This window comes from Gymnoscopelus microlampas (genome assembly GCF_963454915.1).
Source record: "Gymnoscopelus microlampas genome assembly, contig: SCAFFOLD_107, whole genome shotgun sequence".
NCBI lineage: Eukaryota > Metazoa > Chordata > Actinopteri > Myctophiformes > Myctophidae > Gymnoscopelus > Gymnoscopelus microlampas.
Genome location: NW_028155819.1, coordinates 32501 through 50753, shown reverse-complemented (window position 1 = coordinate 50753; position 18253 = coordinate 32501). Strand labels below are relative to the sequence as shown.

The following is an 18253-nucleotide window of genomic DNA, read 5'->3' as shown; positions in this document are numbered from 1 at the left end:
TGTGTGCCTGCGTGCGTGTGTTTACTTTGAAGTAGCCAGTATTGTATTGGCTATTTTGTTCAAACTGTAAAAAAAGAAAAAAGATGGGGGGAATGGTCTAAAGCAGGGGTCTTCAACGTTTTTCAGGCCAAGGACCCCTTAGCAGAGAGAGAGATGAAGGAGGGAGTGAGGACCCCCCTAGCTGAGAGAGAGAGATAGATGAAGCAGGGACCCCTTAGCTGAGAAAGAGATGAAGCAGGGACCCCCCTAGCTGAGAGAGAGATGAAGCAGGGACCCCTTACCTGAGAGAGATGAAGCAGGGACCCCTTAGCTGAGAGAGATGAAGCAGGGACCCCCACTACATATTGTATAAAATTGTGTTCCAGATTAAACATTTTCATAGATGTCATAGATTGCTTAGGCTGTCATCAGTGTTGTGTAAATTGAAGAGCTGGTGCCATGTTTTTGCACTTTTTCTGTTTTTCATGTGTCTATGAGGTTGATAGAACTTCATTAAGCCCCCCCGGTGGTGGTTTTATGGTGTTTTATGTCTTCTCTGATTATTTGGAGTTTCTTCCTGGGGGCTGAAATCTTGAGGGTCAAACGCATAGACATATAAAGGTAGACGCCTCCTCTGGCTCTAAAGCGTGTGTATGGCGGACGCACTTCCGCTTCTGGGGGGCAGCTGGAAATTTCCGGGTATGTCACAGAAGGGGGCGTTCAGTAGGCCAATGAGAGGCAGGTGGGGGCGGGACAACTAGATTCTGACAAGTCCTGGAAAAGACGCGCTGTGATTGGCCAGTAGTCAACGCGCTGTGATTGGCCAGTGCCCGTGCCCCCCGGAAATATGGCGGCCACCATACCAAGCACGTCGCTCCAATGCACTGCAGAGTCCAATGAGGTATCTAGGTTTCTATATCTGTGGTCAAACGTGCCAATAGAGAAACAGCCCTTTAGTGACATCACAGAGCCCCCAAAAAACATACCCTCCCCCTCATTATCATAACACAACAGGTGTGGGCATGAGGAGGAGGAGGGACTAGGACAGGTGGGTGGTGCTAAGGTGGTGGAGGAGGTGCTAAGGTGAGAACCAGGCATACTTAATGAACTGGAGGCGTGTCCACATAAAAACATTTTTTTTAAACAATTTCTGTACACTTTTTTTTTTGAAAAAAATCCTTACATAATAATAATACCTTATGATCAGGTTTTAGGGATGAAAAATATCATGGCACTCCATCTTTAATGTTTTTTTATTAATTTCAGACATTTAACCACTTAAAACCTTCAATAGTCTACTTATTAGTACTTGATTTGCTCCTTTTCCCCCCTACACCAAACCTCTTTGCCGAAAATAGCCGATATACAAGCTCACTACGCCTTGCAGCGTGAGGCGTTGTGAGCTTATAGACCCTAGACCCTAGGGGTCCCGGACCCCCTGTTGAAGACCCCTGGTCTAAAGTAAAGTCTATATGATTAGAACATGCATAAACATTCGACAATTTAGCTGAATAGGATGGGGTAGGACTACGCTACTGTATTTTAACATCAGTCATAATGGTGGTAGCCTACTTGGAGAAGCAAATATTTTCTCAGGTGGTACTCAGTGTAAAAAGGTTGAGAACCACTTATTGATTTCAAAAGTTGGGTCGACTACTTGTATGATTCGTCACATCACAGTTTGGAAACCAATCCTGGGCCAGTTTTAAGACGTGTGTTTGGTGGGGATCTTTTAAGTTTAATAGCCTTGGGGTACAATTGGCTTTGCACAGAAATATCCGGTAAAAATACTTTTACTTTTACTCATAAAGTACATTTCAGAGCCTGTACTTTTTTACTTTTACTCAAGTAATTATTTGAATGAGTACTTTTACTTTTACCAAAGTAGTTTTTTACACAAGTAATTGTACTTCTACTCGAGTACAGAATGTCAGTACTTTTCCCATCTCTGCTCCCCTCTGCCTAGGCACCCAGTAGAGAAATGGGTTCTGGCAGCTCTGCACTAACCTCCGTAGCCACCCCTCTTTACACACTCACACTGATTGCCTTCCTAATGTGTTAAAAAAGTTTTTTCAAAATCTTGTGTCTGTAAGATGACAGTTTGATTCACATTTGATCCACAGAGCTATCCAAAATGTTTCAATATTGCAAGCAATACTATATCAACTGACAATATTCTCTTTCTCTGCCACCTTCTGAATGACAATTGTTGTGACTATTGTTTTGTTGTGTTTTGAGGATATCTTGAAGCCTTGTTCCTGTAAAACAAATATAACTAGTTGAAACGGGTGAACATTTCAGAGGGTTTTAATAGTCAAAAACTAAATATTGGATTTCACAATTATCTAAATGTATCTCTGCAATTTGGACAAGTCCTGTGGATTTCTATGCCCCCAAAACATAGGGTTAGACACAAAAAGTACTTGTTAGGGATGTCCGATTTTATCGGCCTCCCGATATTATCGGCCGATATTAGCATAAAAATTGATATCGGGAAAATATCGGTATCGGTTTTGAAAAAAAAAAAAAAAAATTTTTTTTTTTTTTTTTTTTTTTTTGCTTTATAAATAAGTTACAGGAGTTCTTACTGTATATGGTGTGTGTGATATGAAATTGAGCTTACCCTAATCACAATAATCCCCGCATATATCGGTATCAGGTTGATATCGGTATCGGTAATTAAGAGTTGGACAATATCGGTATATCGGTTATCGGTTAAAAAAGCCAATATCGGACAACCCTAGTACTTGTCTAGGATAAATAATGAAGGAGTTAGGTTATTTTAAAGATTTTTGGCCATTTTGGACGCCATCTTGAAAATACCACCTTTCCAGTGATCAAACTTTGGTAAACGTTGAGTATGTTATTAAGGACACCTTATACTGCAAAAAACTGTTGAAAAACGTTTTGTTGCAATTTGTTTTGGGTAAGGTGCTTTTTTTTCATAACTGCACCCGCCTATTATGCACCACACTGGACGAATTTCAGGTGTACCGATCATACCTGCACCAACAACAGCCAACACACCCCAGTGCACGCAATGGGACAAGAAGCCGATCAGACTGCTTTGCTTGGCCCAGTGGATGGGAAAATTTAGATTTAAAAAACTCTCTGATAGAAAAAACACAGCTGTGTGCAGAACTATTTTTTGTTGCTTAAACTTATGTATTCACTCATTGATTCACTCATATACCAAAATCTGTTTTAACCCATTGAGACCTGAAGCCGATTCTACATGTCTCCTAAATCTCAACAGTATTCTGAAAAACGTATGTTTCTATATCAGTGGTGCTCAATCTTTTTCATGTCCAGGACCCCCCAAAATGATATGTATTTGGCTGCGGACCCCCATCAAAATATTTTGTCCCAGGGACCCCCCCAGAAGCAAAGATTTTAAAAATGTTTGCTTTAAAAAAATATATATTCAAAGATTTGCACACATTTTCACGATTTTTCAAAATAGCAGATCTACAAGCTCATAGCGCGGCACTCGGTGCCGCGCTACGAGCTTGTATATCTGCTATTTTTTGAATAGCCCAAAGTGTAAAATAATGCTTTTTAGCTCAAATCTAAAAATGAGACAGTTCCAGGTCTTAATGGGGTTAACTGAAAAGAAATTGCTTCTCAGGTCAAACATTGATATGCGATTAAACATGCGATTAATTTAGATTAATTAATTACAAAGCCTCTAATTAATTAGATTTGTTTTTTTAAATCGAGTCCCAGTCCTACGTTTTTGTTTTGATTGTATTGCTGTATTGTTGTATTGTGCTTTCTGCTTTGGCAATGTAAACGTATGTTTTCTCATGCCAATAAAGCCCTTTGAATTGAATTGAATTGAAACAGTACAGTGTAGTACAGAACAGTGGATGGGAGAGAAGATTGTGATGTCATTTATTTAAAAAAAAAAATTAAGTACATCCTGGCAGCTCCAACTATTAAAAAAAAGCCCAATTTGTTTGAAATTTTGCAAGTTAAAGTTGACAACGTTTGAGATCTTCTTGATGTGACTTTTAACCCATTTAGACCCATTCTAGTAACGCCTTCTAAATCCTGACCTAAAGTTTTCTGAAAAAACGTCATTACAAACATACTGTACACAGAGCAACAACAACCCCAAAAGGGGTTCCCGTCCTGAAAGGTATCGTTACATATAGGGGTTCTCGTCCTAAAGCGAGCCTGGAGAATTCTCGAGGACCCCACACACACCCCAGCCACCCCACTTGTTCGAGACCCTGCCCTCGGGCAGACTGAAGGTGGTTTAGAACCAGGACAAACAGGCCGTCCAACAGCTTTTTTTCCAAGGGGCTGTAAAAAAAGTCTGCTGGATTCTGACTCTCTCTCAATCACGCACGCGTACTCGCCAAATATGCAGTGGTGGAAAAAGTAATCAAATTCTTTACTTAAGTAAAAGTACCAATACTGCAATATAAAAAATACTCTGTTACAAGTAAAAGTCCAGAATTCAAAATTTACTTGAGTAAAAGTACAAAAGTATTGGCATCAGAATGTACTTAAAGTATCAAAAGTAAAAAGTACTAAATATTTGAAAATAGACTAGGTATAAAATAAGGCTAAAGTGGTTAAGGTATGTTTTATAATGTAATAATTTATATCTTAAAAGTAACTAAAGTTTTCAAATAATTGTAATGCAGTAAAAGTACAATATTTGCCTCTGAGATGTAGTGGAGTAGAAGTAAAAGTATTGGAAATTGGAAATACTCAAGTAAAGTAGAAATACCTCAAAATTGTACTTAAGTAAATGTACTTAGTTACTTTCCACCACTGCAAATATGAACTAAATATGAACACACCATGGATTGTGTTTCCCTGATCATGATGACAGTGCGTTGGTGTAGACTACTGAGCAAGCAGCAATAATGTATATGTGCGATATGTTAATGCCAATAGTGCTGCTTAGGTCGTTGGTTCTCAAAGTGGGGTCCGGGGACCCCCAAGGGTACTTGAGGGGGTTCCAGGGGGTACCGAGCTAAATGATGGACAGGAACCAAATGGACCCTTATGGGTCTGTAACTCTGAGAGTGTACAAATGGAACCAAATGGACCCGTGGACCCTGACGGGTCCATTTGGTTCCATTTGTACACTCTCAGAGTTAGATTAACATTGATTTTACAATATAAATTGGGGTCCAAGAGATAGAAATGCCATTAAATGGGGGTCCGTAGCCCTAATGCATGTCAAACTGGGGGTCCTTGAAATTAAAATGGTTGAGAATCACTGCTATAGAGCCGTAAAAATCTTCTCTTATGGGGGTCCCTGGCATATCTTTTGAAATGGGGGTCCGCGGGCTAATATAGTGTCAATTTGGGGGTCCTTGACATGAAAAAGTTTGAGAACCACTGGCTTAGGTTACTGGGAAGTGCAATATGTGTACACATGATATGTTTTTCGTTTATGGGGGGCCTCCTTATTCTTTCTTAATTACCTTATCCTTGTTTTTATTTATTTTAAAATGACTGTGGGACTGACTGACTGACCTGACTTTGACCAAGGTTTTTTTTTATTGTTCTTCAATGTTCGGTGCTATTCTTTTAATACTGTTGTTGTCTGCAGAGGTACCAAACTATGTTTCGTTGTGTATGCAATGACAATAAAGCTCTTATCTGATCTTATCTGAATGTTGAGTCCAGGATGACTCGGAGGTACTTCAACCGTGTTACCAATTCATGTCCAGAAAGGAGTGAGTTCTCAACAGTCCCAGAGTGCAGTTGGGGGTTTGGTTTGGTATAGTAAAGTAAAAGCAGAACAGGACTCACCAGGCACAGAAGATACGTAGATGATCCACATGTTGTTTTTCTCTCATTTTAAAGCTGCTCTCTCTCTCTCTCTCTCTCTCTCTCTCTCTCTCTCTCTCTCTCTCTCTCTCTCTCTCTCTCTCTCTCTCTCTCTCTCTCTCTCTCTCTCTCTCTCTCTCTCTCTCTCTCTCTCTCTCTCTCTCTCTCTCTCTCTCTCTCTCTCTCTCTCTCTCTCTCTCTCTCTCTCTCTCTCTCTCTCTCTCTCTCTCTCTCTCTCTCTCTCTCTCTCCCCCCCCCCCTGCCTTTGTTTTAATGTTGTTAAAGAGCTAGACCACTCTGGTATGATGGAACTCCAAAAGGTGGACAATAAATCTAAAATAATTGCTCCATTGATTAGAAATTGATGATTCTAAACATGCTCCTCACTGACTTACATTGTACGGTAAAACAGCTCTTAAAGTCACTCTTTAAGCATCTAAACAAACACAAACAAAGCTGATTCAGACAATATAGAACCAAACCCAGAACTGTTTTTTTTTTTTAATAAAAATATTAACTTATTGTTGATTTTACTATTTGAAGATCTGGATCCACGGATCCAGTCCGGGTTTTCTTCTTAATTAAAATAGCAACATTTTTTGTTTTTTTGTTTTTTCCTTTCAACTAGTGACAGAATATGTATGTTTTAGGGGCCTGAGTGTTAAAAAAAGCCCAATTTGTTTGAAATTTTGCAAGTTAAAGTTGACAATGTTTGAGATCTTCTTGATGTGACTTTTAACCCATTTAGACCCATTCTAGTAACGCCTTCTAAATCCTGACCTAAAGTTTTCTGAAAAACCGTCATTACAAACAATATACACAAACAAATAGGGGTTCCTGTCCTGAAAGGTATAGTTACATATAGGGGTTACTGTCCTGAAAGGTATCGTTACATATAGGGGTTACTGTCCTGAAAGGTATAGTTACATATAGGGGTTACTGTCTGAAAGGTATAGTTACATATAGGGGTTACTGTCCTGAAAGGTATAGTTACATATAGGGGTTCCTGTCCTGAAAGGTATAGTTACATATAGGGGTTACTGTCCTGAAAGGTATAGTTACATATAGGGGTTACTGTCCTGAAAGGTATAGTTACATATAGGGGTTACTGTCCCTGAAAGGTATCGTTACATATAGGGTTACTGTCCTGAAAGGTATAGTTACATATAGGGGTTCCTGTCCTGAAAGGTATCGTTACATATAGGGGTTACTGTCCTGAAAGGTATAGTTACATAAAGGGGTTACTGTCCTGAAAGGTATAGTTACATAAAGGGGTTCCTGTCCTGAAAGGTATAGTTACATATAGGGGTTACTGTCTGAAAGGTATAGTTACATATAGGGGGTTACTGTCCTGAAAGGTATAGTTACATATAGGGGTTACTGTCCTGAAAGGTATCGTTACATATAGGGGTTACTGTCCTGAAAGGATAGTTACATATAGGGGTTACTGTCCTGAAAGGTATCGTTACATATAGGGGTTACTGTCCTGAAAGGTATAGTTACATATAGGGGGTTACTGTCCTGAAAGGTATTGTTACATATAGGGGTTACTGTCCTGAAAGGTATAGTTACATATAGGGGTTCCTGTCCTGAAAGGTATAGTTACATATAGGGGTTACTGTCCTGAAAGGTATAGTTACATATAGGGGTTACTGTCCTGAAAGGTATAGTTACATATAGGGGTTCCTGTCCTGAAAGGTATAGTTACATATAGGGGTTACTGTCCTGAAAGGTATAGTTACATATAGGGGTTACTGTCCTGAAAGGTATAGTTACATATAGGGGTTACTGTCCTGAAAGGTATCGTAACATATAGGGGTTACTGTCCTGAAAGGTATAGTTACATATAGGGGTTCCTGTCCTGAAAGGTATCGTTACATATAGGGGTTACTGTCCTGAAAGGTATAGTTACATAAAGGGGTTACTGTCCTGAAAGGTATAGTTACATAAAGGGGTTCCTGTCCTGAAAGGTATAGTTACATATAGGGGTTACTGTCCTGAAAGGTATAGTTACATATAGGGGGTTACTGTCCTGAAAGGTATAGTTACATATAGGGGTTACTGTCCTGAAAGGTATCGTTACATATAGGGGTTACTGTCCTGAAAGGTATAGTTACATATAGGGGTTACTGTCCTGAAAGGTATAGTTACATATAGGGGTTACTGTCCTGAAAGGTATAGTTACATATAGGGGTTACTGTCCTGAAAGGTATCGTTACATATAGGGGTTACTGTCCTGAAAGGTATCGTTACATATAGGGGTTACTGTCCTGAAAGGTATCGTTCATATAGGGGTTACTGTCCTGAAAGGTATAGTTACATATAGGGGTTACTGTCCTGAAAGGTATAGTTACATATAGGGGTTACTGTCCTGAAAGGTATCGTTACATATAGGGGTTACTGTCCTGAAAGGTATAGTTACATATAGGGGTTACTGTCCTGAAAGGTATAGTTACATATAGGGGTTACTGTCTGAAAGGTATCGTTACATATAGGGGTTCCTGTCCTGAAAGGTATCGTTACATATAGGGGTTACTGTCCTGAAAGGTATCGTTACATATAGGGGTTACTGTCCTGAAAGGTATCGTTACATAAAGGGGTTACTGTCCTGAAAGGTATAGTTACATATAGGGGTTACTGTCCTGAAAGGTATAGTTACATATAGGGTTCCTGTCCTGAAGGTATAGTTACATATAGGGGTTACTGTCCTGAAAGGTATAGTTACATATAGGGGTTACTGTCCTGAAAGGTATAGTTACATATAGGGGTTACTGTCCTGAAAGGTATAGTTACATATAGGGGGTTACTGTCCTGAAAGGTATAGTTACATATAGGGGTTACTGTCCTGAAAGGTATCGTTACATATAGGGGTTACTGTCCTGAAAGGTATAGTTACATATAGGGGGTTACTGTCCTGAAAGGTATAGTTACATATAGGGGTTACTGTCCTGAAAGGTATCGTTACATATAGGGGTTACTGTCCTGAAAGGTATCGTTACATATAGGGGTTACTGTCCTGAAAGGTATAGTTACATATAGGGGTTACTGTCCTGAAAGGTATAGTTACATATAGGGGTTACTGTCCTGAAAGGTATCGTTACATATAGGGGTTCCTGTCCTGAAAGGTATAGTTACATATAGGGGTTACTGTCCTGAAAGGTATAGTTACATATAGGGGTTACTGTCCTGAAAGGTATAGTTACATATAGGGGTTACTGTCCTGAAAGGTATCGTTACATATAGGGGTTACTGTCCTGAAAAGTATAGTTACATATAGGGGTTACTGTCCTGAAAGGTATAGTTACATATAGGGGTTCCTGTCCTGAAAGGTATCGTTACATATAGGGGTTACTGTCCTGAAAGGTATCGTTACATATAGGGGTTCCTGTCCTGAAAGGTATCGTTACATATAGGGGTTACTGTCCTGAAAGGTATAGTTACATATAGGGGTTACTGTCCTGAAAGGTATAGTTACATAAAGGGGTTACTGTCCTGAAAGGTATAGTTACATAAAGGGGTTCCTGTCCTGAAAGGTATAGTTACATATAGGGGTTACTGTCCTGAAAGGTATAGTTACATATAGGGGTTACTGTCCTGAAAGGTATAGTTACATATAGGGGTTACTGTCCTGAAAGGTATCGTTACATATAGGGGTTACTGTCCTGAAAGGTATCGTTACATATAGGGGTTACTGTCCTGAAAGGTATAGTTACATATAGGGGTTACTGTCCTGAAAGGTATAGTTACATATAGGGGTTACTGTCCTGAAAGGTATAGTTACATATAGGGGTTACTGTCCTGAAAGGTATAGTTACATATAGGGGTTCCTGTCCTGAAAGGTATAGTTACATATAGGGGTTACTGTCCTGAAAGGTATCGTTACATATAGGGGTTACTGTCCTGAAAGGTATCGTTACATATAGGGGTTACTGTCCTGAAAGGTATAGTTACATATAGGGGTTACTGTCCTGAAAGGTATCGTTACATATAGGGGTTCCTGTCCTGAAAGGTATCGTTACATATAGGGGTTACTGTCCTGAAAGGTATCGTTACATATAGGGGTTACTGTCCTGAAAGGTATCGTTACATATAGGGGTTACTGTCCTGAAAGGTATAGTTACATATAGGGGTTACTGTCCTGAAAGGTATAGTTACATAAAGGGGTTCCTGTCCTGAAAGGTATCGTTACATATAGGGGTTACTGTCCTGAAAGGTATAGTTACATAAAGGGGTTACTGTCCTGAAAGGTATCGTTACATAAAGGGGTTACTGTCCTGAAAGGTATAGTTACATAAAGGGGTTACTGTCCTGAAAGGTATAGTTACATATAGAGGTTACTGTCCTGAAAGGTATAGTTACATATAGGGGTTACTGTCCTGAAAGGTATAGTTACATATAGGGGTTCCTGTCCTGAAAGGTATAGTTACATATAGGGGTTACTGTCCTGAAAGGTATAGTTACATAAAGGGGTTCCTGTCCTGAAAGGTATAGTTACATATAGGGGTTACTGTCCTGAAAGGTATAGTTACATATAGAGGTTACTGTCCTGAAAGGTATAGTTACATAAAGGGGTTACTGTCCTGAAAGGTATAGTTACATAAAGGGGTTACTGTCCTGAAAGGTATCGTTACATATAGGGGTTACTGTCCTGAAAGGTATAGTTACATAAAGGGGTTACTGTCCTGAAAGGTATCGTTACATATAGGGGTTACTGTCCTGAAAGGTATAGTTACATATAGGGGTTCCTGTCCTGAAAGGTATCGTTACATATAGGGGTTACTGTCCTGAAAGGTATAGTTACATATAGGGGTTACTGTCCTGAAAGGTATAGTTACATATAGGGGTTCCTGTCCTGAAAGGTATAGTTACATATAGGGGTTCCTGTCCTGAAAGGTATAGTTACATAAAGGGGTTCCTGTCCTGAAAGGTATCGTTACATATAGGGGTTACTGTCCTGAAAGGTATCGTTACATATAGGGGTTACTGTCCTGAAAGGTATAGTTACATATAGGGGTTCCTGTCCTGAAAGGTATCGTTACATATAGGGGTTACTGTCCTGAAAGGTATAGTTACATATAGGGGTTCCTGTCCTGAAAGGTATAGTTACATAAAGGGGTTCCTGTCCTGAAAGGTATCGTTACATATAGGGGTTACTGTCCTGAAAGGTATAGTTACATATAGGGGTTCCTGTCCTGAAAGGTATCGTTACATATAGGGGTTACTGTCCTGAAAGGTATCGTTACATATAGGGGTTACTGTCCTGAAAGGTATAGTTACATATAGGGGTTACTGTCCTGAAAGGTATCGTTACATATAGGGGTTACTGTCCTGAAAGGTATAGTTACATATAGGGGTTACTGTCCTGAAAGGTATCGTTACATATAGGGGTTACTGTCCTGAAAGGTATCGTTACATATAGGGGTTACTGTCCTGAAAGGTATCGTTACATATAGGGGTTACTGTCCTGAAAGGTATCGTTACATATAGGGGTTACTGTCCTGAAAGGTATCGTTACATATAGGGGTTACTGTCCTGAAAGGTATCGTTACATATAGGGGTTACTGTCCTGAAAGGTATCGTTACATATAGGGGTTACTGTCCTGAAAGGTATCGTTACATATAGGGGTTCCTGTCCTGAAAGGTATCGTTACATATAGGGGTTACTGTCCTGAAAGGTATAGTTACATATAGGGGTTACTGTCCTGAAAGGTATAGTTACATATAGGGGTTCCTGTCCTGAAAGGTATCGTTACATATAGGGGTTCCTGTCCTGAAAGGTATCGTTACATATAGGGGTTACTGTCCTGAAAGGTATAGTTACATATAGGGGTTACTGTCCTGAAAGGTATAGTTACATATAGGGGTTCCTGTCCTGAAAGGTATAGTTACATATAGGGGTTACTGTCCTGAAAGGTATAGTTACATATAGGGGTTACTGTCCTGAAAGGTATAGTTACATATAGGGGTTCCTGTCCTGAAAGGTATCGTTACATATAGGGGTTACTGTCCTGAAAGGTATCGTTACATATAGGGGTTACTGTCCTGAAAGGTATAGTTACATATAGGGGTTCCTGTCCTGAAAGGTATCGTTACATATAGGGGTTCCTGTCCTGAAAGGTATCGTTACATATAGGGGTTACTGTCCTGAAAGGTATAGTTACATATAGGGGTTACTGTCCTGAAAGGTATAGTTACATATAGGGGTTCCTGTCCTGAAAGGTATCGTTACATATAGGGGTTACTGTCCTGAAAGGTATAGTTACATATAGGGGTTACTGTCCTGAAAGGTATAGTTACATATAGGGGTTCCTGTCCTGAAAGGTATCGTTACATATAGGGGTTCCTGTCCTGAAAGGTATCGTTACATATAGGGGTTACTGTCCTGAAAGGTATAGTTACATATAGGGGTTCCTGTCCTGAAAGGTATAGTTACATATAGGGGTTACTGTCCTGAAAGGTATCGTTACATATAGGGGTTCCTGTCCTGAAAGGTATCGTTACATATAGGGGTTCCTGTCCTGAAAGGTATAGTTACATATAGGGGTTACTGTCCTGAAAGGTATCGTTACATATAGGGGTTACTGTCCTGAAAGGTATCGTTACATATAGGGGTTCCTGTCCTGAAAGGTATCGTTACATATAGGGGTTACTGTCCTGAAAGGTATAGTTACATATAGGGGTTCCTGTCCTGAAAGGTATCGTTACATATAGGGGTTACTGTCCTGAAAGGTATCGTTACATATAGGGGTTACTGTCCTGAAAGGTATCGTTACATATAGGGGTTCCTGTCCTGAAAGGTATCGTTACATATAGGGGTTACTGTCCTGAAAGGTATAGTTACATATAGGGGTTCCTGTCCTGAAAGGTATCGTTACATATAGGGGTTACTGTCCTGAAAGGTATAGTTACATATAGGGGTTCCTGTCCTGAAAGGTATCGTTACATATAGGGGTTACTGTCCTGAAAGGTATAGTTACATATAGGGGTTACTGTCCTGAAAGGTATAGTTACATATAGGGGTTACTGTCCTGAAAGGTATCGTTACATATAGGGGTTACTGTCCTGAAAGGTATAGTTACATATAGGGGTTCCTGTCCTGAAAGGTATCGTTACATATAGGGGTTACTGTCCTGAAAGGTATAGTTACATATAGGGGTTACTGTCCTGAAAGGTATCGTTACATATAGGGGTTACTGTCCTGAAAGGTATCGTTACATATAGGGGTTACTGTCCTGAAAGGTATCGTTACATATAGGGGTTACTGTCCTGAAAGGTATCGTTACATATAGGGGTTCCTGTCCTGAAAGGTTTCGTTACATATAGGGGTTACTGTCCTGAAAGGTATCGTTACATATAGGGGTTACTGTCCTGAAAGGTATAGTTACATATAGGGGTTACTGTCCTGAAAGGTATAGTTACATATAGGGGTTCCTGTCCTGAAAGGTATCGTTACATATAGGGGTTACTGTCCTGAAAGGTATAGTTACATATAGGGGTTACTGTCCTGAAAGGTATAGTTACATATAGGGGTTCCTGTCCTGAAAGGTATCGTTACATATAGGGGTTACTGTCCTGAAAGGTATAGTTACATATAGGGGTTACTGTCCTGAAAGGTATCGTTACATATAGGGGTTACTGTCCTGAAAGGTATCGTTACATATAGGGGTTACTGTCCTGAAAGGTATAGTTACATATAGGGGTTACTGTCCTGAAAGGTATCGTTACATATAGGGGTTACTGTCCTGAAAGGTATAGTTACATATAGGGGTTACTGTCCTGAAAGGTATCGTTACATATAGGGGTTACTGTCCTGAAAGGTATAGTTACATATAGGGGTTACTGTCCTGAAAGGTATAGTTACATATAGGGGTTACTGTCCTGAAAGGTATCGTTACATATAGGGGTTACTGTCCTGAAAGGTATCGTTACATATAGGGGTTCCTGTCCTGAAAGGTATAGTTACATATAGGGGTTCCTGTCCTGAAAGGTATCGTTACATATAGGGGTTACTGTCCTGAAAGGTATCGTTACATATAGGGGTTACTGTCCTGAAAGGTATAGTTACATATAGGGGTTACTGTCCTGAAAGGTATCGTTACATATAGGGGTTACTGTCCTGAAAGGTATCGTTACATATAGGGGTTACTGTCCTGAAAGGTATCGTTACATATAGGGGTTACTGTCCTGAAAGGTATAGTTACATATAGGGGTTACTGTCCTGAAAGGTATAGTTACATATAGGGGTTCCTGTCCTGAAAGGTATCGTTACATATAGGGGTTACTGTCCTGAAAGGTATCGTTACATATAGGGGTTCCTGTCCTGAAAGGTATCGTTACATATAGGGGTTACTGTCCTGAAAGGTATAGTTACATATAGGGGTTACTGTCCTGAAAGGTATCGTTACATAAAGGGGTTACTGTCCTGAAAGGTATCGTTACATATAGGGGTTACTGTCCTGAAAGGTATCGTTACATAAAGGGGTTCCTGTCCTGAAAGGTATCGTTACATAAAGGGGTTCCTGTCCTGAAAGGTATCGTTACATATAGGGGTTACTGTCCTGAAAGGTATCGTTACATAAAGGGGTTCCTGTCCTGAAAGGTATCGTTACATATAGGGGTTCACGCCCTGAATGTTGACTCCAGGATGACTCAGAGGTACTTGGACCGTGTTACCAATTCATGTCCAGAAAGGAGTGAGTTCTCATCTGTCCCAGAGTGCCGTTGGGGGTTTGGTTTGGTTTGGTTTTGTAAAGCAGGGGTTTTCAACCAATGGTCCGGGGACCACCAGTGGTCCTTGACGGGGTTCCAGGGGGTCCCCAGCCAAATTAATAGTTAGTAACCAAATGGACCCTTATATGTCTCTAACTCTGAGAGTGTACAAATGGGACCAAATGGACCCTTATATGTCTGTAACTCTGAGAGTGTGCAAATGGAACCAAATGGACCCTTATATGTCTGTAACTCTGAGAGTGTGCAAATGGAACCAAATGGACCCTTATATGTCTGTAACTCTGAGAGTGTGCAAATGGAACCAAATGGACCCTTATATGTCTGTAACTCTGAGAGTGTGCAAATGGAACCAAATGGACCCTTACGGGTCCATTTGGTTCCATTTGTACACTCTCAAGAGTTAAATGAACACTAATGATGGTGATACAGTGTAGATTGGGACCCCCAAGAAATCAAAATGGTTGAGTCCCTGGCATATCTTTTCAAATGGGGGTCCGTGGGCTAATATGTGTCAATTTGGGGGTCCTTGACGCAAAAAAGGTTGAAAACCACTGTTGTAAAGTAAAAGCAGACACAGGACTCACCGGCACAGAAGATGCGTAGCTGCTGTGATGGAGAGATGAGGTTGAGGTGTGTGGTGAACAGATCCACAAAGGCTCCGGGGTAAACCACGAACATGAACATCCCAAAACCGTTCACCCTCACCTGCTCCCTGTGGGGACGGACGCGCACACGCACACACGGACGCACACACGCACACACGCACGCGCACACGCACACACGCGCGCACACACACACACACACACACACACACACACGCACACACACACACACACACACACACACACACACACACACACACACACACACACACACACAGGTTAATATAGTTAACGAAAACTGAAAACTAGAATAAAACAAATAAAGGATAACTAACTGAAGCTGTATTGTGTGTTTACCAAACTAACTAGAACTAACAGAAATTATAGACGAAATGCCTTTAGTTTCCGTTTATTTGTAAGGTTTTTGGGATGAGATGCACTTAAAGGGGAAGACCACTCATTTTCAACATTGAACTATGTCTTTGATACACCTTAGAACTATTGTGTGGAAATAAGAAAAAAGCCCCCCCCCCCTTCTGTGTTGCCTACAAAAGGATAATTGATTGAGGTCATGTGATCAGTGACATACGCACGGTGTACTTTCAGCCAATCCCCTCAGCCAAAAGTACACCGTGTTTTTTCAAGAACCTTTTTTTCATTTTCTAAAAAAAATATTAAAAATAAATGAAAAAAGTAATTGAAAAAACACGGCCCCCTCGCGTATTAGGGGGGCGGTAGGAGACGGGTGAACCAAGGACGGGTGTTTTTGATGAATCTAACATGGTTAAAATGGAGTTTGAAGTTACAATGGGTTTGTATAGGAAGGGGGCGTGTCTGATTAAATGAATATCTAATGTCTAAATATTGTATAAAATGTGGTTAAAGTGGTTAATGTATGTTTCATTATATCATAATTTACATCTGAAAAGTAACTAGTAACTAAAGTTCTCAAATAATTGTAGTGGAGTAAAAGTACAATATTTGCCTCTGAGATGTTAGTGGAGTAGAGGTAAAAGTATTGGAAAATGTAAAGACTCAAGTAAAGTACAAATACCTCAAAATTGTACTTAAGTACAGTACTTGAGTAAATGTACTTAGTTACTTTCCACCACTGCCTATGTGTGTATAAAGGCCCATTCCCCATGTCTATGTCCTGATGAAGGTCTGAACGGCCCAAACGTTGACAATACAATAAAAACACAGCAGAGCTTTCTCAGCATCACCGACTCTGTTCTTTTTACCATACTTCTGTGTGTGTGTGTGTGTGTGTGTGTGTGTGTGTGTGTGTGTGTGTGTGTGTGTGTGTGTGTGTGCGTGCGTGCGTGCGTGCGTGCGTGCGTGCGTGTGTTAGGGCTGTACCCAAACCCTGTTTTTAGGATTCGAACTTCGGCGAGGAATTTCGAACGGACGTTCGAACCATCGTATTTAATTATTTCATTAATGAAACGATGGTTCGAAAGTCGAACCATCGTTTTGTTTATTCATTAATCGATACAACGATGGTTCGACTTTCGAACCATCGTTGTATTAATTAATGAATAAATACAACGATGGTTCGAACCATCGAAGGACGTTTGTTCGAACCATCGTGTTTATTTAATTAATAAAACGAACGTGCCTTTAACCAAGCTGCAATTCATTATAGAGCCGATATTGCATAGTCTATTGGTTTAAAAAAAAAAAGTTGTTTCATAATGCCCATAATGTATTTAAAGGATTTAAGGATCAAACAAGACAAGATATTTCCTAAAGTTTAGGATGTATTGCTTAAGTCGTTCGTTACCAGAACCAGACAGTACAAGCAATGCAGATCAATAGCCTCCCTTGAAAGCCTTCATTCATTTAACAGAAAAATAAAACAGGCGCATTAATCGTCACAGTGTCTTTTTTTTCCTCCAGACAACTCGCTCTCTTTTTGGCCAATACAATAGAATATCTATCAATACGACAGACAATATTCTGCACAGGGCTGTTAGTTACATTAAACAACAACTATAAAACATAAGTATGGCATTGGTAGGGCGTGGCAGCTTGAAACAGTTAACTAATAACGACTTTTAAAATAAAATGTCTCACTCTCGTCACTCTCGTCTCGTGACGAACCAAAAAAAATGTCTTGCCGAGTCGGCCCTCACCTCTCCTTTACTCTCTTCATGTTGTGTGCCAAGAACACTAGTTTGTCCACATTGTCAGGGAGGAGGCAGCTCCTGGTCTTATTAACTATATATCCTGCCTTGGAAAAGATGCGTTCCGATGCTGTGGAAGTGGCTGGGATACAAAGGCAGTGTTTTGCTGCCAATGAAAGTTTCGGGTAGCGGTCAGAATTCGCCTTCCACCACAGTAGCGGGCCATACTTTACTTTGTTTGGACGTGTCTTGAAGGTAACGCTCCATCTCTTTTTTAACAGTTACAAGTTCACAACGTGTAGCCAGGTATCGCACGGCGAAAATAGCCGATCTACAAGTTCACAACGCGTCCCCATCGCGACGCGTTGTCAGCTTGTAGATCAGTTATTTTGGCCACGTGACACGGTCATACGACGGAGCATATAGCCTACTGGAATTCATTCCACTGCGCAAGCATTGATAGCTCAGCTGTGTTGATGAGACGGTGCCTCTAACTCAGAGCGCTGCTACAGGGACTATTTAATGTCTCAGTCGAAAACTCTTCTCTTTACAGGGAAACGGACAATAGCGAAACATTTTTATTATGAATTGCCCCACAATATGAATACATTTGGATGTGTTTTGTTGGTAACTGTTGTATAATCGCAATATTACTTAATTATGATTAATTATGACCCCTCCTCACCTCGACTCAACTCGCGCTGACTGTGGAATCACTGGAGAGACACACTGTGCGTGCGTGACTTTCAAATGATAGTAAACACAACATAGTACTGTGATATTCTGATATACTAGACCATACCCGGTGGACGCATCCGTGGGGGGATATGCGCACATGATCTGGCAACCCGGGAGGCAGTTCGTCCCATAGCTGGGCAGGCCCGTAACCATGGCGACAGTGTTTGACACAAAAACGCTAATAAGAAACTGAGATTTGGTGAAATTGAAAAACGGGCTTCACAGTTAAGTTCAGATGGTAATGGTCAATGGCTGTGTGCAAAATCAGAGCAATTGCTCCAG

General features: G+C 40.4%; 1 protein-coding gene across 1 annotated transcript in view; it reads right to left on the bottom strand.

The window, feature by feature from the left end:
* The window catches only part of LOC311041230 (membrane-bound transcription factor site-2 protease-like), an 80235-nt gene that overhangs the window by 43683 nt on the left and 18299 nt on the right, over positions 1-18253 (bottom strand). Inside the window, exon 6 of the mRNA XM_084086135.1 lies at positions 15090-15217. Coding sequence (XP_083942261.1) covers positions 15090-15217 — 128 coding nt within the window. The remainder of the gene's footprint in view (positions 1-15089; positions 15218-18253) is intronic.